This window comes from Macadamia integrifolia, chromosome 9, assembly GCF_013358625.1.
Source record: "Macadamia integrifolia cultivar HAES 741 chromosome 9, SCU_Mint_v3, whole genome shotgun sequence".
NCBI lineage: Eukaryota > Viridiplantae > Streptophyta > Magnoliopsida > Proteales > Proteaceae > Macadamia > Macadamia integrifolia.
The window spans coordinates 2,893,013-2,915,628 of NC_056565.1; the positions used below are offsets into that span (position 1 = coordinate 2,893,013).

At 38.9% G+C, this 22,616-nt stretch overlaps 1 protein-coding gene across 1 annotated transcript in view; it reads left to right on the forward strand.

Annotated features, from left to right (window-relative positions):
* LOC122088994 (exocyst complex component SEC6) overlaps positions 1–22,616 on the forward strand; it is a 52,657-nt gene that overhangs the window by 24,164 nt on the left and 5,877 nt on the right. Inside the window, exons 12-18 of the mRNA XM_042658400.1 lie at positions 47–155; positions 1,905–2,045; positions 2,129–2,308; positions 7,962–8,045; positions 8,127–8,213; positions 14,922–14,966; positions 18,260–18,295. Coding sequence (XP_042514334.1) covers positions 47–155; positions 1,905–2,045; positions 2,129–2,308; positions 7,962–8,045; positions 8,127–8,213; positions 14,922–14,966; positions 18,260–18,295 — 682 coding nt within the window. The remainder of the gene's footprint in view (positions 1–46; positions 156–1,904; positions 2,046–2,128; positions 2,309–7,961; positions 8,046–8,126; positions 8,214–14,921; positions 14,967–18,259; positions 18,296–22,616) is intronic.

Below are 22,616 nucleotides of genomic sequence, written 5' to 3' on the forward strand. Positions count from 1 at the left end.
TGTATTATCTATTTTTCTTGGCTCTAATTATTTGTCATTATATCAGATACGAAATATTCCAACTCATGGTTAATCTTTATACCGAGAGGTTTATCCAGTTTCTCAGATTACTGAGCGACAGGGCAAATGAGCTAACAAATATAGAAATTTTAAAGGTATGCCATTTAGATTTCATGTTATGTCCATTCTCTCTTATGTTGCCATCTCATGAAAAGATCTATTTCCGCTTAAAAAGTTGATTGAAAATCTATATTGACACTTCAAATGTTCAAAATTTTCAACTTTATATATTCTTGATACAATGATTCATCACCACATTGTCACTTCTATGCGTGAACATACTAATGCATAAATTAGCATGGCACCTTTTGAATACTAGAATCTGCGGACAATATTGACTAGACTTTATGTTTATGAGTTACTTAGGCACCGTTTGACAATGTTTCATTTCTGTCGTTTTTGTGTTTTCTGGGAAAACACTTCAAATGTTCAAAATTTTCAACTTTATATATTCTTGATAACAATGATTCATCACCACATTGTCACTTCTATGCGTGAACATACCAATGCCTAAATTAGCATGGCACCTTTTGAATACTAGAATTTGCGGACAATATTGACTAGACTTTATGTTTGAGTTACTTAGGCACCGTTTGACAACGTTCCATTTTTGTCGTTTTTGCATTTTCTTATTCCCAGAAATGGAGAAATAGCTTAAAAAGCGTTTGATAAAGTTATTCTGTTTCACCCGTTTCTAGAAACATAAATCAAAATTTATGCCTATTTACAATTCTAAAAACGACTTTGACGAAACAAGTTGTCTATAAGCGAATTTGAGAGAAAAGAAAAAAAAGCTGTTGTGCCTAATAAATCTCTCAACTATTTAAACCTAAACAGAGGCAACTGAACCCTCTCTCCCTTTTGGGCATCTGATGATACTATTGGGTTTTTTAGTGGCATTATATTTGCAAAAAACGTTTCGAGAAATAGGTTTATCAAACACCAAAAAATCCGTTTTTGCTTTCGGAAACGTGAAAAACCATTTCTGTTGTTTCTAGATATAGAAACAGCAGAAACGTTATCAAACGGTGCTTTAGCTGTTTTTGGTTGCTTTCCTTGGAAGATACATGGGAAGCAAAAGTTGAGGGGAAAAGTGAGTGGAAGGGTTCTCTTCACAATGGTTATGGTAGCACCATAGTTGTCAAGCAAAGGGCGCCTTGGTCGCCTAGGCACCTTGTAGATGTTGCCTTGTCATCCAGGTCCCCTCCAATGCCTTGCCTTGGGTTGCCTAGATGCCATGACAACTATGGGTTGTACTGAGAAAGACTTTACTTTCCTTTTCTTTCCCTTTTTTGTTCCTCCTTTTCTGTAGATTATATTTTGTGATTGTGAGAAGCCTTCCCAAAATTATCCGTACAATTGGGTTTCCCTTATCTTGGGCATGCAACCAAATGCACCTTTGGAATGTTTTGGGAATAGAATTCCCTACCCAGTATCCCTAAAAGTGGCAAAATTGAAGAGGGAAATGTCCAGTTCAGTTTTGGAAACTGAAAACTATGAATGAGGTCTACAAACTCTATAACAACCCCCTGCATTGGCATTTGGGCTTTAAAAAGGAGCAAATACTAAATAAAAATTTCAAGCCATCCATGCGTATGTGGAACTGCATAGTTGTCGGGGCAGCTCCTAGGTGCCTCGTTGGTGTTGCCTTGGTTTTTTCCTTACGACGCTTACGGTTGTCTTGACGCTGTGACAACTATGAATTGACGGATGGTTCGTAAAGTTGGTAGGCCAAACATGTTCATAATAGTTTGGATGTTGTATCATGATATGAAATTGTAGTTTCTAGTTGTGAAATTTGAAAATTTTGTAGTATATTAAATTTTGTTATTGATTTTATATAGGTAACAGGTTGGGTAGTTGAGTACCAAGATAATCTGATTGGGCTTGGTGTTGATGAGTCTTTAGCTCAAGTTTGTTCTGAGAGTGGTGCAATGGATCCTCTAATGAATTCATATGTAGAGAGAATGCAAGCCACAACGCAGGCAACCATTTAATGTCCTCAATTTTTGTTTTGCTAACATATAGCATTTTGGGAATACTGCTTATTATCTGTCACTTTGTATAGAAATGGTACCTAAATATCTTGGAGGCTGACAAGGTACATCCACCAAAGAAAACAGAAGACGGGAAACTATATACTCCAGCTGCTGTTGATTTATTTAGGATCTTGGGAGAGCAAGTACAAATTGTTCGCGATAATAGCACCGATGTCATGCTGTATCGAATTGCTTTGGCTATTATCCAGGCAAGTGCAATTTTATTGTGGTTATGCTTATTTTGGATATCTTCCTATGCTAAGAAGTGCTCGTTTGCTTTCCTAAATTCTGAGAACATGGTTGTAGCTTTTTGCACTATTTTGTGCAATGTTTAGTTTCCAGAATATAAGGATAATGTATTCCAAGTATCCTGAATCCAATATTTTTGATTTATTGGAAGGAGAAAAAAAAAAAAAAAAGTCATAACCAACAAGAATTCCAGAGAAAAGGATAAAGTGGGTATTTTTAATTAATGTTTACTTTACTAGGTGCCATGAATCGAAGGGTTTTTTAATTTATTGGATGAGAAGTTTTTAAGCACAGTAAAAAAATATCTTACAGTTCTTTTTTCTAACAAAAAAGAATCCTAAAAAAATGTGGCTAGCGTTGAACTGGGAAACATTTTTTGCCAAGTCTCCTAAATCCAAGGGTTTTGATTTATTGGGAGATTAAAATAACTTTCCAAAATGTCGGTAAAATTGGTACAATGCTTAATAAATCTCTTGAATCCAAAGAAGGTTATTGGATGAGAAATCTTCCAAAATGTAGGAAGTAATGAGAATTCCATATTCAAAATATTTTTAGTTTCCTAAAAGAAAACCTTTAAATATGTGATTTGAGCATTGTCAGTGCCAAGCCTGGGCATAAACCAACTGCCTTCTATTTTAGATGTGTGCAATGTTTAAAGTATTGGTATCGTGTATCATATTGGAAGGATGATTTTAAGAGACATCTGATATCATAGTGGATAAGTTCAAGATGCGCTAAAGACATGCATTAAAACAATTTTAAAGTGTATGGAGATGCTTATACAATTTTGAAGTGTAAAACACTAGAAGTAACTCAGTAAGTAATGTAAAATATATTATGTATGAAAAGGAGAACAAAGTACGATGAGACAAGTGCATTCAATTGATTATGTATAAAGGATGAGGTTTCTTACATGTACTAATACCGAAAAAGATGTCATTTTCAGTTTGGGGAAGATTTATGGTTTAGATGATGAACGCATCATTGCCAAAAAACCTAGTTTAATGCAATCATTTAGGTTGTTTTCACAAGCAATGATCCATTGCAAAATCAACACTAAAAATCAATATTTGAATAAAAAATTTAAATTTTTGATAGATAAATGGTCTTGCACAAATTTGGTTTCAAATCTTGATTTCAAGCTCTTTTTTTTTATTTTTTTATTTTATGAAAAATATATTTTGAAGAATAAGAGAAGAATATACAAGCCCAAGGGTCAAAGAGAAAAAAAAAACTAACAAGGGAACGTATCATCAAGCCTAGCCAAGAGAGGTGGGATTGTAAAAAGGAGAGGGAAAAACCCTAGGACACAACACTAAGCCTATTCCTTGGGGAACCCTTTATAGACAAATGATGGAGCATGACTAGTTTGGAACCGATGTCAAAGGAGATGGCGTTCCTAATCTTATCAAAAGGCCGAGAGTTGGAAGTCCATCTATGGAGATTGTGTTCCATCCAGATGTGGTTGATGGAGGCACAAAAAGCTAACTTCCCAGCGCAGTCACAAATGGAGTTCCCACCAAACGTTATATTAACCTGAATCAACTCTATTTGAAGATGTAGAGTTCTTCTCCTGGTTGGCTAACACCTATTGAGGACTTTCTTCTAAGTGGACGCAGCAAAGGGGCAAGAAAAGAATAAGTGATCTGTGTCCTCGATACCGTTCCAACAAAGGCAGCAAGAAGAGGGAACATGGATGCAGCGATGGATGAGGAAAGACTACGTGGGGTGGCAGTTAGAGAGGGTGCACTAAGAAGTGAAACTTTGGTAGGAAATGTTAGCTTGAACCAAACATTCTTGTGCCAGAGGGGGGGCTTTGAGCCTAACCAAATCCGAAGCTGAATAGGAGTTGAAGATACCTGAAGCAGAAGGCAGCCAAATTACAGCACCTATACCACGATGACCAAGGGGAGAAGGGGAGGGATCTCCAAATATCGGATAAGGGGAGGGGGGGGGGAGACCATGCACTATGGAAGGTGTTGGAGGAAACTAAGGAGCTTCTGTCAAGACCAGAAGAGTAGATAGTTCTAAAGCTCACCACAACAGAGAGGACACCCAAATGAGGCCACTTGTCAACCCAAAGGGAGGTAGAGAGGCTGTTATGATATAGCCTCTATAGCAGTGAGCCTAACCTATAGGATCTTGCACCAAACCTAAGAGGCATCTGAGGAAGGGGCAACTGACTAGATTGAGTCTTTAGGGAGGGGGCCAGCATAAATCCAGGAGATCCAGATTTTGTCTTTCTTGGAGGCTAATTTCCAAATCAATTTGAGGGTGCCACCAAGATTGACATCCTTAATTCTTCTTAAACCAAGCCTCCTTCGGATTTGGGGAGGCAAATAGAGGTCCAATTGAAGGGGTGAAGAAACCTGACTGAATCAACCCCTTTCCATAGAAAGGAGCACATAAGGTACTCAACCGCCTTGATGATGGAATTAGACAGACCAAACATACCACGCCAGTAAATGTAGAAAGATTGGAGCACAGATCTAATGAGTTCCAGGCAATTTGCATGAGAGAGAAGTTTCGCTTTCCAATGTTGCAGCCTTTTGAGCATAAGGTAATGCAGAAGTAGGTTACTAGTAAACTATCCCTGTAGTTTATAACCCCCAACAAGACAACTCAAGACTTTAAGCTAACTTTAGAATGCCTAGAATTAGGCTAGAAAGAGGTGTGGTTGGGTCTGTGGGGCTCCAATTGAGCTGCAAACTTGGTCGATTGTAGGGCCCAGGGAGGGTACAAAAACCCCCAAATATGAAGAGCTTCTGACGGCTGGTTTGTGAGTTATGTGCTTTTTTGATTTTCAGACCTAGGAGAGAGAATCTGAGAGAATTCTTCAAGAACTGTAGTAGGGCTGCTTGGGCAGCAACAAGAAGAGGATCGTGTGATCCTTGGGTGGTTGTGAACACCCTCTGAAAAGGCCAGGAAAATCAGAGATCAATTGGGGAAGGAACAGGAGATCGATCTCTCTCCTACTTCCTCCATGGGTGCTGGTTGGTTCTGGCTTTTGAAGTTCTGAACAGATTTGATTTTCTTAGGATTCTTCAATGTCAGTAAGCAGTAACAGCAAGCACTAATAGTAACTGTAAACAGAGAATAAGAGGGAAAAGAAACAAGACAAGTGTGGGTGGGATTGGCTATCTCGGCCCGGGCATCTCATCCACATCTATCCCGGTTGTTTAAGCAATTGACTGTAGTCATTCATTATTCAAATATGAGAATTGAGAGTACATAATCTCTTCTATATATAGAGGGCAGATTAGCAGTCGTACCATAACTAGGAGTTAGATTCCAAATAGGATTAGACTTTACATAATAGGAGTTGGACTCCAAAAAGGGCTAGACTAGAACTCCAATATGGAGTAGGTAACTAACTAGTCATTCACCAATAGGGAAACCTAAACTGACTAAAAACTAAAATACCAAAGGAAATAGATTCAAAACAAGACTCTAACTAAACTAATGAATTTAATCCCGTTTTTCTACTTTCTATACATATTTTAGGCCCATCAAAGTGGCCCATCACAAAGAAAACCCTTGGGATCAAAGGCCCAACATACATAACCCGACTCAAGGCTTATTTGCAATAAAATAAGCCCATTAAGTGACTTTTCTACATCATAAGGTCTAACTTGGGGGTGTAATGGTGAGTTGACAAACGGTCTATGATAAGGGGGTGGGCAAGGTATTTGACACAGAGAGAGCCAAGAGAGAGCTACTAGAGTAGGATTTCAAGCTGTTTAATCCTTAAATGATGTTGAAATCAACACTACTAGAGTCGCTTTTGCAAATAGAAATAAAGAATCATGTTGACTTTGCCGAAACACAATTGATTAGAATGCTTTATAGGTGCTTTTGGTAAGTGTTTTGCAGTTATGGATTATGTTCTATAGTTTGAAGAGATGTATCGAGCATATTGATAGGTAATGACCATGTATCGACCATATTGGGTCATCCCTAGACCCGGTATAGTCAATACATTTTTTTAGGTATCGTGTCGGTATCTTAAAGATATGATACATACGAGTTAGTATCACCAAATTCGGAAGGATACTTAAAACCTTACCTTTTGCAATGGACTACTAGTTTAGTGAAAAACAATTTGAATGATTGTATCAAACTAGGTTTATTTGCAGTGATTTGCATATTCCTTAATCTTCCTCAAAATTGAAATTGACATCTTTTTGATATTAGTAGATGTAAGAAACCTGATGCTTTATTCATAATAAATTGAATGCACTTGTCTCATCGTACTCCATTCTCTTTCTTATACATCGTATACTTTATATTTTGCTTATTTATAGTTTTCTTTGCTTCAAAACTGTATTCTGCACACGTGCTAAGCATTCCCAGCATATCTTTAGCATATCTTTAGTCTCTCCAATACGATACGTCTCTTAATATTACCCTTCTGATACAATTCCAGTTCTTTGAACCCCGGTGATACATATTTTGCTAATAACTCTTTCACAGTGAATAAAGTAAACAGACTAGATTCATCCTCCCCCCCCCCCCCCCCCCGGAAAAAAAAAAAGAAAAAGAAAAAGAAAAAGAATGTAAACAGACTAAAAACAAAAAATCTGTACTTGCTAGTAAGTATCATAATCTAATAATTGGCCTGTTACAATGAAACCTAAGAAAATAAAGATGCAAACTTTGGTTTAACTACCCAAAGCTTATTTTCAGCCCATTGGGGACTCTGCCACCAGTCCCTTGTTGGCTTTCCAAGCTTACGTTTAGGCCTCCATACGGGATCATGGTCTAATGCAACTGTGTCATAGATCTAAACTATATGGTGGGTTTTTTCAAGTTCTGTTCTCATTATTGATGTGTTTCTGTTTTCTACAAGTTGTCTCGATTTGTATCGAGCTGTCTTGACTTGTGTCGGGTCGTATCTACCAATAGAGTAGTTGTCAAGGCGTCACTTAGGTGCTTGGGCGCCTTGATTTTGGATCACCTCCCCAACGCCTTGGGTTCGCCTAGACGCCATGAGAACTATGACCATTGTTGGTCGAGACTGCTCAATATGAAAGGATTTGTTTTTTGTTGTATTTTTTCCTGGTAAAGGATTTGTTTTTTCTTGTATTGTTTCCTGGTCTTTCATGTAGAAATGGCGTAATTTGATACATATTGGACCGATATGGTCAAAATTATTGAGACTTGACACCCTGCTCACATTAGGGTGCATACTTTACCTGCTGTTTGCATCTTTTATTACTTGTATTCCTATACGGCTATACATGCCATTATGGTTAGGCTGGTTTTTTGAAGCAAACATTGCACATATATATTTTTTTTCCTTTGGACCATTGCATTATAGAGTGCTTGCGCTGTTTTAGCAAATGGCTGCCTCCTTTATAATTTTGCAAGTGGGTTATGCTATAGGACTTAGACTTTGTTATCTTCTGCAGTGGTTAACTAACTCTCGCTGATTACTGATTGATTCCATTTGGCATCGTATTGTCGTATTCTGTGTAGTAGATTATTTCCTGATAACTTTGCCATTTATGTGTACCATAGGAATTCTCATTGTGCAGTAGATGCTAGGAGGCCTTGGTGCCTCAAATGTGCCTCTCACTTTGACGACTGTGATCACTTCTTGCTTTTCTTTAGGTAATGATTGATTTTCAAGCAGCAGAAAGGAAGAGGCTAGAAGAACCAGCAACTGAGATTGGTTTAGAACCTATATGTGCAATGGTTGGTTTGTTTCTTTGTTCTATATGAAAGATTCTAGGATCATGTTTTGGTTTATTTCTTACTAAATTTGATTCTTGACAGATTAACAACAATCTCCGCTGCTATGATCTTGCAATGGAGCTTAGTAACAGCACACTGGAAGCCCTTTCACAAAACTATGCTGAGCAGGTTACGCCATGTTAATGTGCTCTTGAACGTTTTTCATACTGTTAAATCCAGTTTGATCTTTCCACATTCCTCACTTATTTTTGATGGCTCATTTATGTGTCTAGTGATGAATTTGCATTTCAGTCTTTTGTTTGGCCTTTTCTTGTTTGTTTCTCTCTCTACCCATCATTTTCTATTTATTTTTTTATTTTAATTTTTTTGGGGGACCATGCCTGGAAAATGCCTATAGATTTTTCCAGCTCATAATGCTTGTAATTTTTATGATTTCTGTAACAATTCTTGCGTGCTTTATCTATTCCTCATTTCTTTTATAAGTCAGGTTAGTGGAAGATGTTTAACCTTTTCATTCTTCTACTAAGGCTCTTGGTATCATTTTATTTTTATATTTATCTATGACCAAAATTCATTGATGAAAATCATTTTTTATATATATATATATATATATAAAAAAAATTGTTTGGTAACTACTAGACATAGTATAGAATTAAAAATAGGTTGGAATACCTATGTGCAAAATGTTTTTTTGATCAAGTTGGTGAAGAGATGCCTCCTTCACCCATCTTCATTATGACTCCTTTAAATTTCGGAATAACAGAGTTTCTCCAGATAACAAGTACAGAAATCCAAGGACTCCTCAACGATAACCAGGATTATCAGCTCCGCATGCTCAACTGCTCATCAAACCACAAAGAGAACAATCAGATTACAGATAAGAAAAAAATAAAAAAATGAAAAACAAATAACAGAAGCTGAAAGTAAAAGAAAAGATAGGAATCCAGTACGTGAAAGAGATCAAATTGCAGTAACAATTGACTTTGCAATTGACACCACTGCTTTAATCTTCGAGTGGTTCCAACTTTCCAGCCTTTAAGTGCTTTAAATCTGATTGATTGAATCAGAGTGAAGCCTCAAAAAGAAATCCTTCGGTGCCTTCTCTTCATAGTTTTTAAGGCGGTAAGGCGACGGAGGCATTTGAGGGTCTTTCGGAGCGCCTTAGCGATAAGGCGGGCATAAAACGTCGCCTTATCGACTAAAGCGTTCCTGTGTAATTTTTTTATAAAACCAATCTATTTGGCTCAAATCCTAGTTGAATCCTATTACTTAGATGTTAAAAAAATATTAAAGGTTCATATTCATACCAATGTAAAATATTCATCAAGAAAACAAATCAATAAAGTGAATAAACTAAGTTCATCTTATCAACATATAATATAAATACATAATTATGAAACAAAATTATAAATATAAAGAAAAGAAGACAAAAAATATAAGTATTTATTATACTTACCTTTATGATGCCAAAATGAGTGCCTAAGCCCTAAGGTCATCCACTATATTTCTACTCTTGTCAAAGAAGAATGAAGCTCACTGTTGCTGGAGCAAGCTCACCGTTGCCGGAGCAAAATGGTCGCCTGGATCAGTGGTTCTTCCTTGTTCCTTGATTCTTTCTTAAAGCCCTTTCTTAAAACCCTTGACAAAATCCAAACCCTGTTTGTGAATCGTGTTTTTGTTTTGTTTGTTTTGGTTATTTTGGGTGGAGTAAAACTGATCCTATACATCTCAAGTGTTAACAAAACCATACACCTACCAATAAAAAATCTATATTTGGAATCTTCATCAAGTAATTTTAAAATATGTTAAAAAAAAAAACCCCCAAAAGGTGCCACTTCACATAAGGCGGAGCACCGCCTTACCATCTCTAGACCGCATCAGCGCCAAGGCGTTACTAAGGCGTCGCCTTACCAGCGCCTTAAAAACTAGGCTTCTCTTCGAAGAGGAACTCCACGAGTTTGGCAATTTCAGCCATGACTGCTGAGCCGTGAGGTTTATCGATTGGCAAGCAGTGCATTTGAAATGTATTTATTATGATTGGGGATTTAAAATAAGCAATTACAAAAAACGGAATAAGTATTGGTAAGGAGAAGGGAAGTCGAGCAGTAGTAGCTGCAAAATGGCGGCAGAACTACAGAAGGAAGTGCCAAGAAGGACACGTCCAACAGGGAAGCCAGTCCCAAAAATCCACTTAATGTAGGACCTAGCTCAAATGGAACCAACCCCACAGTATAGGGAAAAAAATTGGATTGATTGTCTCAGTTGCAGGTTAACACACAGCTGGTCCAAAGTCTTCTCCCCCAAATCTGAAGGAGGTCTTGGTTTTAGATTCATTAAGGATACGAACTCTATTGGCATCCTCAAGCATATTTGGAAAATCGCTTTCAAGCATTGCAGTAACTGGGTCTCTTGGATCTATCCCTCTCCCCTAAAAAATGATTCCCTTTGGTCAGTTGCCCCCTCCTCAGATGCTTCTTCTATCTGGAGATCCATTCTCAACTCTAAGCCTACTGCTCGCAGAGGTCTCTCTTTCTCCATCGGCAACGGCTTCTCCACCTCCTTCTGGCTTGACCCCTGGCACCCAGCCGGCATCCTTGTCAATCTCATCTCCCCTAGATCTATCTATTCCTCCGGGTTCCCTAGATCTTCTATGGTCTTTTCCATCCTCTCCCTATTTGGCTGGTCCCCTCCTTGCTCTCCCCATCTCTCTCGGAAATTTGGTTGGGCCTCCCTCCCATCCCTTTTGGCCATCGTGGCAGGGATGATAAGGTCCTTTGGAAGCCTTCCACTACGGGCTCCTTCACTTCGGCCTGAGCTTGGAAATGTAGTCATATCGAATCTCCGATTGCTCCTTGGCACAAAACCGCATGGTTTAAAGGCCACATCCCCTGCCATAAGTTTACTGTTTGGCTTGCCCTTACCCATTATCTCCCCATCCAATCTTTCCTTATCCATAGGCACATCTAGGCCTCCCCCTCCTGCTGCCTGTGCTGGAATAGCATTGAAAATGTCAACCATCTCTTCTTCTCCTGCCGCTTCTCCTCTTCAGTCTGGAAGAAGGCTATCAGATCCATTTGACCATCCTATAGACCCACCCTTCCTTTGTCTAGAGAGTGGATCTAGATATGACTTTCGGCGGTTCTACCATTTGCAATACTATAGGGAAACTCACTTTTGCGGCAACTATCAACAACATTTAGATGGAGCGTAACCTCTGGAGATGGACTTCCAACTCGTTCTTTTGAAAGGATTTGGAATGCCATCTACTTCGAAGTCAGTTCCAAGATTGGCACTATCAAGCATAGCCCTATCAGAAACACCCCTAGGAACAAGCTCATTGTTGTCTCCTGGGGTTCCCCCTTCCATCATTTCCCCCTTGATGTCTCCCCCCTCCCCCTTCCTGATATGCTCCTCGTGTAGTTGGGTCTTCAAGCCTTAGGACCATCTTTTTTTGGCCTTTTTGGGTTTTGTAATATCCTGTTCCCCCCCCCCCCCTTTTTCCCCTTGTATATTCTTCCTCTTGGTAATGAATTATTTATTCAATATAAAAAAACACACACACACACACACACACACACACACACACACACACAAAAACACACGCACACACACAATAAATAAAAGATGAAGAATAAAACAGAAAATAGGGGAGGGTAAGAAGAAGGATATGTAGGTATCTCCTAAGCATTCTTTGTAACTTGGGGTGCCTACAAATAGAGGTGGCCTCATTTGGCCAAGGCACCAAGCAAGTGACCACTCAAGTATTGTACTCAAAGTTTTCTACTGCAATACAAGTTCTTTCACTCAAACTCTCTTGTGTTCACTACTTCTCTTCCTAAGTCCCTTAAGGAACATAGTAAGGCTGACTTAGTGCTAGTGAGAGTGCTAAGTTCCGGCGTGGTTAATTGGAAAGGTCCAAGGCCGTGACGACGTGCTCAAGTTCAACACATAAATGACCGAAAATCATTTTTTGCTATAACAAATGGTTTAGGACCTATTTGTGGCTTTTGTGTGTTATTTCTTTTTTTCTTCTTCTTCTTCTTTTTTTCTTTCTTTCTTTCTTTCTTTTTTTTTTTTTTTTTTTTTTTTTTTTAAATAGAAACAAGCAAACAAAAAAGCCTTATCCCAACTTAATAGGGTCGGCTACATGGATCTAAGCAAGGACTAAAAACTGGAAAAAAAAAAAGTGACAGGAAACAAATCATAAAAATAGTAATGAATTAGACACAACTAGATGTGGTCTGCTACCTAGATCCTGGACCTCTAATCCTCTCTATTCGATGTCATACTTGGAGCAAGGCCTAATATTTGCATGTCTTTCCTCACCGTTTTTCCTACGGTCATTTTTGGTTTGCCCCTAGCTCTTTTACATCCTTAATTCCTTATATATGGTTCATATCACTCCTCCTCACTAGTGCATCTTATAGCCTCCGTTCAACATGTTTCCCGAAGTTTATCATAGATTGGAGCAACTCCCAATTCCGCTTTAATGCTTTCATTCCTTGCCTTATCTTTCATAATTTTCCCGCACATCCACCTTAACATTCTCATCTCCGCTATAGACAACTTATTATTGTCGCTTCTTCACTGCCCAACATTCTGCACCATATATCATAGTTGGCCGTACGATTGTCCTAAAGAATTTTCCCTCAAGTTTTTTTGGGACACGTCGGTCGTACAAAACTCTGGTCGCATATCTCAACTTCATCCATCCCACTTTAATTCTATATGACATCATCCTCTGTATCGCCTTCCGTATTTATGATAGATCCCAAATATCTAAATAAGTCACTTTGTAGTATCTCTCTCCCCTCAATAGTCACCATGTCATTATCCATCATAGCGTGGCTTAAGCTACACATTATATACTCTGTCTTTGTTCTACTTATCATAAAATCTCTTGATTCTAGAGTTGATCTCCATCGCTCTAGTTTAGCATTGAGGCCTATTTTTGTGTCATCCAATAGCACAATATCATCGGCAAATAACTTTTGGTGAGCAAAAGTAAAAAATAGAAATGGTACCAAAGAGGGCCTGGTTCTCTTTTAAGATAGATTTGGCCCTCTCACAGATGATGAGGGAGCATAAGGGGCTGTCAGATGAGCCTTATTTTATTTATCTTTATCACTTGAGAAGCTGCTAGTAAGTTGCCAGCAAAGTTGAGGGTGCCTGCCATACTTTAAGGATAGTGATCAGAGATTGATGGGTACTTTATTATTCAAATTGCTATAATCCTATTGGCATTTCTTTATCTAAAGGACTATAAAAGGGTTTTGGGACCCCGTAATCCTTGGGGTTTCAGGTACTCAAAACAGTCCCACAGAGAGGGTTTGCGGATTTTCCATGGATTTGCATCAAATTCAAGCAAGTATATTTCCTACCCTGTGGACCAAAGTTTATACTGGAAGCAAAATTTGGGACCTTTACTACCACAAATAGGTGACCCCTTCCTCCCATGCAGACCAAAGTTTATGCTGGAATTGAAGGTTGGAAACTTTACTACCATAAATAGGTGACCCCCATTTCATGGAGGTCTTTTTCTTTGGTTTCTTCATTTTTTCTTCTTCCTCCTTCAGCTCCCTTACCTTTTTCACTCGTCCCCTTCCATGTATCATTTTCCTCTCTTTTTGGTGTGGTGCTTGGTTGGCAAGAGAAGAAAAGAAAAAGGAATAAGAAAAAAATTGAAGATTTTTAAAGATTTTTAAAAAGAAGAGAAAGAAAGATGCATAAACTCATCGTTGGTTTCATCATTTTTGTCTTATTATTTTCTTTGTTTCTTTTCTGTCCATTTCTCGGCAACGAGACACACCGTTAGTAGTGCAATCCAAAGCCATCAATTTTATATTGTTTTACAATTTCTAGCTGGTTAATCGAGGAGATAGCTTTTCTGTTTTCCAGCGTTATCTCAGATATTGTATTTCTTAAGCTGGTTTTATACTGTTGCATGGAAAATTGTTGGTTCCGATTCATTTGCTACACTTTATATCACACACAGCTCTAGCTATTACTTATTATCCTTTTTTTTTTTTCGTAGGCAAATTCTGCCTGTTGTTGGATACTAAGCAGTCTGTCTTGTGTTGTCTATTCTGTGATTGTTTGGAGCTAGAAATTTAGTTTAAGCTCTTCACTACAATATTATCTGTGACACTTCTTTGAGCCTGTGAATCAGTTGAATGTATCTGGTATCTCATTCATTGTGTGTCTATAGAGTACTGGAGGTCTTGTTCAGTTTTTTTTTTTTTTTGGTTCCTTAGGATCTATTGCACAATGGAGTGCCTGTAGTCAGGGTACCAGGCTTTGGAATTTTTTCTTGGTGGATTTTGTGTGATTGGGATGTTAGGCCTCTGCACATAATGCAGAACCCGGGAAATTAGAAAAAGACATAAAAGAGAAAATAAATAACGGTTTCCAAGATTGGTGTCAGATCATTTGGAATGCTGGACCCAGATCGATATTGTTCTGGAATGTTCGGATCTGGGATTAGAGAGCTTCATGCAATCTATATTATTTTAATATATTTTTCCTGTCCGTGTCATCAGATACAGTGGCCTGGGCCGTCTGGATTCTTCAATCAGAATTGAAGTTGCACGGAATGATCTGGACTACAATACTATCTTTAAAACTTCAGAATAGAACACTGCAGTTCTCGACAGTGACACTGGGTCGGACTCCATCAAAGGAGTCCATTATTTGGCATATTACTTGCCTACTTAAATTGAGCAATCTGCATTGATCATTTTCAAGCCTCTTTTCTACTTTATTTATTTGTTATGTATAAACAAGTCTTTTGGTTAATGTAATTATATGGTACTATGATACAATTCCTTTCCATCCCTCAATTTTATACATTATTTCTCATTGTTACATTTCTTTCAGGTCAATTTCGAAGATACTTGTAAAGGCTTTCTTGAGGTTGCAAAGGTCTGTCAATGTTCTTTTCGCTCTTTGCCAACTACACCAAGATCATCCACTGCATGCTGGACTGGATTTTGGATGCTAATTTTGCATTATGTTTTAGTTTTATGTGGGCCAAATTTTGCTTTGACTTCCGTTTGCTTCCACAGAATGTAACAAAATTATGATTTTTTGATAGAATGGGTTCTCTTCCCCCCCCCCCCCCCTTTTATAAATATGGATTGAGCTCTAGAAGTTGCAGTCTTATTTCCATGTGGACTCTCAGAGGCATGCCTTTCTGATTTGCATTTGTTGTAATAATGGGTTTTAGGGATGTTGTTAGAATCCAAATAGGTCTTTAAGTACTTTAGGGGTTTATTGGTCCTTGTAATTCTCTAGAATATTCTCTCCATTATTACCAGTAAAGAGGGCTAGTGTCTAGTTAGACACAAATCATTTTTCCTCTCAACATGGTATCAGAGCAGAGATCCAAACCCTAACCCTAACCCTAACCCTAACACTAACCCTAGCCTTCTCTTGGAACCTCTCTCTCTCTCTTGCCTTCCTCTTTCGGGGGTGCTTCTCCAAACTACCATGAGCCTCTTTACCACACCTCTTCTCCTTGTCTAGGCTCTCAGATCTCATTTTCTTGATGATTTGAGAGACCCACCACCCCTTTTTCTCACCTTATCGATTCAGGGTTTTCACCCTAATTGACTTCTATGTGTCAGGGTTTTGTTTTCCCTACTTTTTGTGACAATCTATGTTGATGGTGCCTTCATCTGGTGTTGTTCACCTACTATGTGGCCTGTACTAGCCATTTTTCCATCTATGGTTCCCAATCTAAAGAAATCGACTTTTCAAGGTTTTGAAACCCTTCCCAATTAATGGGTTTTTAGGGTTTTCTCCCTACTTTTTGGTGCTTTTGCTGCTTGGTGTGGTTTTATTAGTTGTTTCAGCTATCTTTGTAGAGCTCGACCACATCCACCGGCGGTGACTACGCCAGCACTCTTCCCACATTCTCTCAATGTGTTATCAAGCTTGATGGTACCAACTATTTTATGTGGTCACGCCCGTGTTGTATCTCCTTCAAATCCCGTGGTTATTATGGGTATCTTATTGGAACCACAAAGCGGCCTATCACAAGTACTGATATTAATAAATGGGAGTGCAAATTCTCTTGTTATGGCCTTCCTTGTCAATTCCATGTAGCCACAGATTGCTCGTGGCTATATCCTCCTTACTCCGCTGTGAAGATATGGATGTTTGTTCTATGAGGAGTATGTTCCCACAACTATGAGTTGCGAACTCTGTGGCATGAGTTGGACTTCTATGAGGAGTATGTTCCCACCGCTTCAGCTGATGTCATTGCCTTCCAGAAACGGGAAGACAAGATCAGAGTTTATGATTTCCTAGTGGGACTGATGCGGATCTGAATCCCAAGGGCTGAAATCGGATCGCTTAGGGTCCACTTAAACACTCAATAAAACAAAGGCAACACCCAATAACAATTGTATTGAAATAAAGCTTCAACTAAATGGCAGAATTGTAATTAAGCTGAAGTTTCCAATGAAGGTGGCAGTTTTGTAAATAAATAGAACTTTAGAAGGGAGTGGCAGACTTGGAATTAGATGGAACTAAAGGCCTAGGCTACAATATGCTAGTAAAAGGGTAATTTAGGACTAAGGAGAATAATGAGGAAGTGAAGGGCAATAAGGTAAAACCAGGGGTTAAATGCCCTAAACAGCAGTCCACGATTCTTCAAGCTTCTTCTCCTTGTGAGAACCAGAAATCAGCGGAAATAACCTTCAAACCAGACAAGAGAACTCATCAATGGGGCCTTCAATTGGGCTGAAACTCATGGAAGGGTTTGATTATTCCAAGATCTACAGTCTCCAACCGATGGGTGTTCAAACAGAAACCAAAGAGAAAGTAAAACTTCTGCAACTCAGGTCTAACGCAAAGACAGAATCAGATGTGAAGTTCTGGTTAGAACTTCCAGCAAAGATCAAATCTTCACTCGCATCCATGTAGAGTAAGTCGTTTCTATTAGAGGGATGAGCCCTTAAAACCTCAAACTGATCTGAAGTGTATTAGGACAGATTGATGGAAGAAAACTGTGGCTGCAAGTAACACCCAGAAAACAGAGTAGTAGTATCGGTTAACGAAAACAGAAAAAGAAAAGAGAAATAGCAATAATAGCAGATCGATGGGGAGGGAGAAGAGGAATAGAAGAGATACGAAGATTTCAGAGAGGGTGGAAAAGGGTGTCGGCAGTCATGGTTCCACACCCAAAAATTCTTCAACCTAGTGTTAATTCTTCAAAACTTCAAATCTGTCTCTTACTAGTGAATTACATGGCTTATAAAAGAAAACTCAAAGTATCAAAATGGTAACTAATTTAAAATGGAAACTAATATAAAATTAGAAGCTAACTAATACAAAAAGAAATTGTTTTTAAATCCAAAGAGAATCAAATCAAAAGATTTTTTTTTTCCTATGTCCATCGTGCAACTGCATCAGGGACTGAATGTGGAATACCAACTGCGGGCTCATGTTCTGAGTCGATCTCCCTTTCTTACTTTGGAGCAAGCCTACGCTATGATACAACTTGAGGACAACCATCGTACTATTATGTTCCCACAACCTATTGCCACTTCCAGAAAGAGATCTACTCTTGCCTCTGGTACGTGGTCCTACAACGTAGCTCCACTGTCTGGTGGCTCCTCTACGAAAGCACCTGTGAGGTGCGACTACTATCGTAAGGAGCGTCATACCAAAAGCATTGTTGGAAGCTCTATGGTTGCTCTACTGATACATCTAGCAAAGGTCATGGAAAGGGTCGCGGTAATCCTGGTTAGGCTAACCATACTGAGGCTTTTGACTCTAACTTTGCACCAAGCATCTCTATCATCTGATGAGTTTATTGCGTTTTAGCATCTTTTGACTCGTATGGAACCTCCTGCATCTGCAACGGTGAGTTCTACTCATTCCACTCCATCTGATTCAGGTACCTATTTTTGTGGACATAGTACGTCTATCTAGTCTACTCTGTGGATTATTGACTGTGGGGCATCATATCACATGATAGCTTCTTTGGCTCTTTTCTCTCAATATACTTCCTGTTCTAGTAATGGTAAGGTCATATTAGCTAACGAGACTTATCCCACTATTTTGGGATCTGTTAGCTGTAATCCCACTTTATTTCTTTCAACTGTTTTGCTAGTTCCATCATTTCCTACTAATTTATTGTCCATTAGTAGTCTCACTTATAGTCTTAATTGCAAAGTCACCTTTTTCCATTTCATTGTGTTTTTCAGGATCTGGTGACATGGGCAACGATTGGCTCTAATAAGGTGTGTAGTGATCTATATCTGCTTGATGATGACTCATCTTCGGTGTCTAGTTAGGCTCTTCAGACATATTCTATGTCACCTCCCATCTCTGAGTTACTATGGTGGCACCGTCGATTAGGACATCCTCTTTTGGGCACTTTAGCTAGGCTTTTTTCTTCTTTTAACTTTTAAATATTGTAATTTGAGTCCCTATTTTTTGTAAGGGATGTGTGTTGGCCAAACAATCTCGAATCACTTATTCAGTTTCTAGTAATAAAAGTGCCACTTCTTTTTCATTAATACATTCTAATATTTGGGATCCATCCTGTTATGTGTCAATATATGGTTTTCGGTGGTTTGTCTCTTTTATCTACTGCCATTCTTGGACCATTTGGGTATATATGATGCGAACCAAGGGGTGAGACTTTTGATTGCTTTTAATAGTTTCATTGTATGGTGGAGACCCAATTCAGTGCTACTATTAAGATTCTTCGGAGTGGCAATGGCTGCGAATACTTTGAATGGCCTTTTCAGGCTTATCTTTTCACTTATGGGATGGTCCATCAGACCACTTGTGTCGATACTCTGACTCAAAATGGTGTTGCTAAGCAGAAGAATCACCATCTTTGTGAGGTAGCATGCTCTCTCATGTTTGAGATGTATGTTCCTCCCCAATACTGGAGTGGTGCGGTTCTCACTATTGCTTTTCTGATCTATTGAATACCTTCTTGGGTCTTTGACTTCTGCTCCCTTTGGATCTTCTCTAGGGCTCTATTGCTTTCCCTATTCCTCTTAAGACATTCGCCTGTGTTTCTTATGCTCGTGATCATAATCCTCACGGGAAGTTTGATCCTTATGGTATCCAGTGTATTTTTTTTTTTTTTCGTGGCTATCAGTGCTTCGACCCTCCCACTTGGTGTGGGTTTGTGACTATGGATGTTGTCTTTCACAAATTTGCATCTTATTACACTACGCCACCTCTCCAGGGGGATTCTTCTTCCACAGTGGAAGATGTGCTGCCTCTTGAACTTTCTACACCATCATCTATTATCCCTGCCGATGTTCCTTTTCAGGGCGAGACTTGTACTTTTAAGCCGACTCAGCCTTGTCCAGAGATGCGTGTTTATGGTCGCAGGCAGCAGACCCAAACTACTACAAATCCAACACTTACTTTACCACGTCAATTGTCTCCTCTCGAACCTAATCTAGTCCCCTCGGACCTAGGTAATTCTGTTTCCCCATCTGTTGATGTTCCAGTTGCTAGGGTTGAGTCGGTTGACCCTTCTCTTGAGTTACCTGCTAGTGTTTCTTATGACTCACTTTCTCCATCCTGTTATAATTTCTGTCCTCTGTGTCTATTCCCAATACTTGGTAGGAAGCAAATGTAGACTCCCAATGGCAAGTAGCTATGGTTGAGGAGATGCAGGCTCTAAGGAAGAATGACACATGGGATCTAATGTGTTTGCCCTTACAGAAGATGTTTGTAAGTGGGTTTTAACAGATGAAAGGTTGATGGTATAGTGGGTCGTTACAAGGCTAGGCTTGTTGCCAAGGGCTTCATTCAATCTTATGGGATTGACTACCAGGTCGTTTGTTCCAGTGGCTAAGATGAACACAATCTGTACTATCTTATCATGTGCTGTTAACTTAGGTTGGGACTTTCAACAACTAGACATTAAGAATGCATTCCTTCATGGGGAACTTGAGGAGGAAGTGTGTATGGACATTCCTCCTGGGTTCAATTTTTCTAAAACCCAAAGGAAGGTGTCTAAGCTGAAGCTTACATTATATGGGCTGAAGCAATCCCTCGTTCTTGATTCAGGTGTTTTCACTAGGTTATGATTGCTACAGGCTACTCTCAAAGCAATGCCGACCACACTCTGTTCATCAAGAGATCTAGCGAATAAATTGCTGTCTTGATCATCTATGTAGATGATATCGTTATAGGTGATGATCTTGCAAATATTTCTCGCCTCAATAAATACCTGGGTGAGGAATTCAAGATTAAAGATCTTGGACAACTTCGTTATTTCCTTGGCATCGAAGTTGTCAGGCCTTCTCATGGAATTACTTGTCTCGGTGAAAGTATGTGCTTCACCTTCTTTCTGAGACAGTTATGTTGGGGTGTAAGCCAACAAACACTCCTATTGATGCTAATAGTCACCTGGTTAGCAAAGAAGTTGATTCTATGGACAAGGAGAGATATTAGAGATTGATTGAGCATTTAATCTATCTTTCTCGTGTCAGCTTTGTTAGCTAGTACATGCATGATGTTTACTCATCACATATGGAAGTTATGTTGCACATTCTCCGTTACTTGAAATCTACCCCTAGACGTGGCATCCTTTTTTCTCCTGATGATCACCTTCGGGTTGAGGCCTACACGAGCATGTTCTCCAGATGATTGCAGGTGGAACCTTTGTTTTGGTGGTAACCTTGTTTCGTGGCGAAGCAAGAAGCAAGCTGTTGTTGCTCAGTCTAGTGCTAAAGCAGGTTTTGTGTTATGGCTCATGGCATTTGTGAGTTTCTATGGCTTCTTGGTCTTATAAATTTGGTTGTCACTGCTAATCTTTCTATGAAGTTATTTTATGACAGCAAATATGCAATTAGCATTCCTCACAACTCTGTCCAGCATGATCAAACCAAACACATAGAGAACGATTGACACTTCATTGAAGAGAAACTTGATATGGGTCTTATCACTGTGCCTTTTGTTCTAATAGTGAACAATTGGCTGATGTATTTATTAAGGGTCTTAGTAGTAAGATATTTCATCCCATTATCTGCAAGTTGGGCATATGTGATATTTTGTGCACTAGCTTAAAGTAGATTGTTGTAATAATGGGTTTTAGGGATTTTGTGAGAATCCAAACAGGTCCTTAAGTACTTTAGGGGTTTATTGGTCCTTGTAATATTCTAGAACATTCTCTCCATTATTATGAATAAAGAGGGCTAGTGTCAAGTTAGACACAAGTCATTATTCCTCTTAACAGTATTTTTGTTGCTTGCTTCAAAAGTTGTGACATTATTGTTCTACAATTCAAATGGATCTCACATGCATTTCAAAGTTGATATATCTATTATTCCAATTAGGAGAATATAGATATAGTGTATACGCGTAAGATTTTTAGGAGACTTGTTTAGATATAATGCTCAAAGACTTTTAGCTTCTTATTTCCATGTGGACTCTTAAGAGGCATGCCTTTTTGTTTTGTGTTTTTGTTGCTTCAAAACTCGTGAAGTTATTGTTCTTCAATTCAAATGGATCTCACCGAAAGTTTGCATGTTTCGGTTGACAATTTCATTTGGCCATTTTGGTGGTAAAAAAATATTCATATTTTGGCTCAACATTTCAGGGGAACCTTAGTTAAGCATCTCTAAACATATTGGAACCTGTGGATTATAAAAAAAACACACTAAAAAATAGTAGTTTGGTTTTGTACCCTAGGTAGGTAGTTTGGTTTCTGTTGACCATTTTATTTGGCCAATTCGGTTGTAACCTTTAAATTTTACGCCTCTTCCATAAATTAGTTTTACAAAAAAAAAAACCCACCTAAAATGGTACTTGTGGTTTCGACCCAAGTTTGTTAGGTTACGATGAATGTTGTTGTACACTAGCCCTATTATAAGCATTAATAGTGTAAATAAGCTATTCAAACAACCAAAACATACATTAAATTGGAAAAGCTCACCACTCAATTCCACATCGAGTATCTTGGCAGCTCTATTCAACGACTTGTGTATGATTGAATAAATTGTAGCCGCTCCTCAGAATAAACCACATATATATCCCATGGCATATTTTTAGCCCAGTTGTTATGATAGTCCATTATTGCCCACCTATAAGCCCCATCGTCAACATATCGGAAGTATCCCAACCTAAGGAATAGCTCACTGAGACTAAAATTGGGTGAAACCAGCACAAATGGTTAGACTAGATACGTGAAAATGTTGTCGACAAAAGATGACCCACTGACTGACCTCCCCCCTCCCATGCTTAGTTCTGGGGAATTATGTAGAAGATCCACCATGGTCACCACCATACCCTCCAACTGCCGAAGCGGTGCTCTCGAAGGATGGTCTATATCCACCATACCCAGCCGCTGAACTAACACTATCAAAACCACTATCAACATGATGTGCTAGACTAGGGCTAGCTCCTATGAAGGATGGTGCACGCCAATGCCCAGATCCTCTACTCTCACCCAAACTCCTGGCTTCCAGATGGGTGCTGATGTCGAGGAGTATTTGTTATTGGTTTCCCCAACTTGACCAAGGCGTCTGCCTACCTTGGCATGGACAATAATACAACCTTGATCGAGTTGAGCGTAATCTTCTAGCT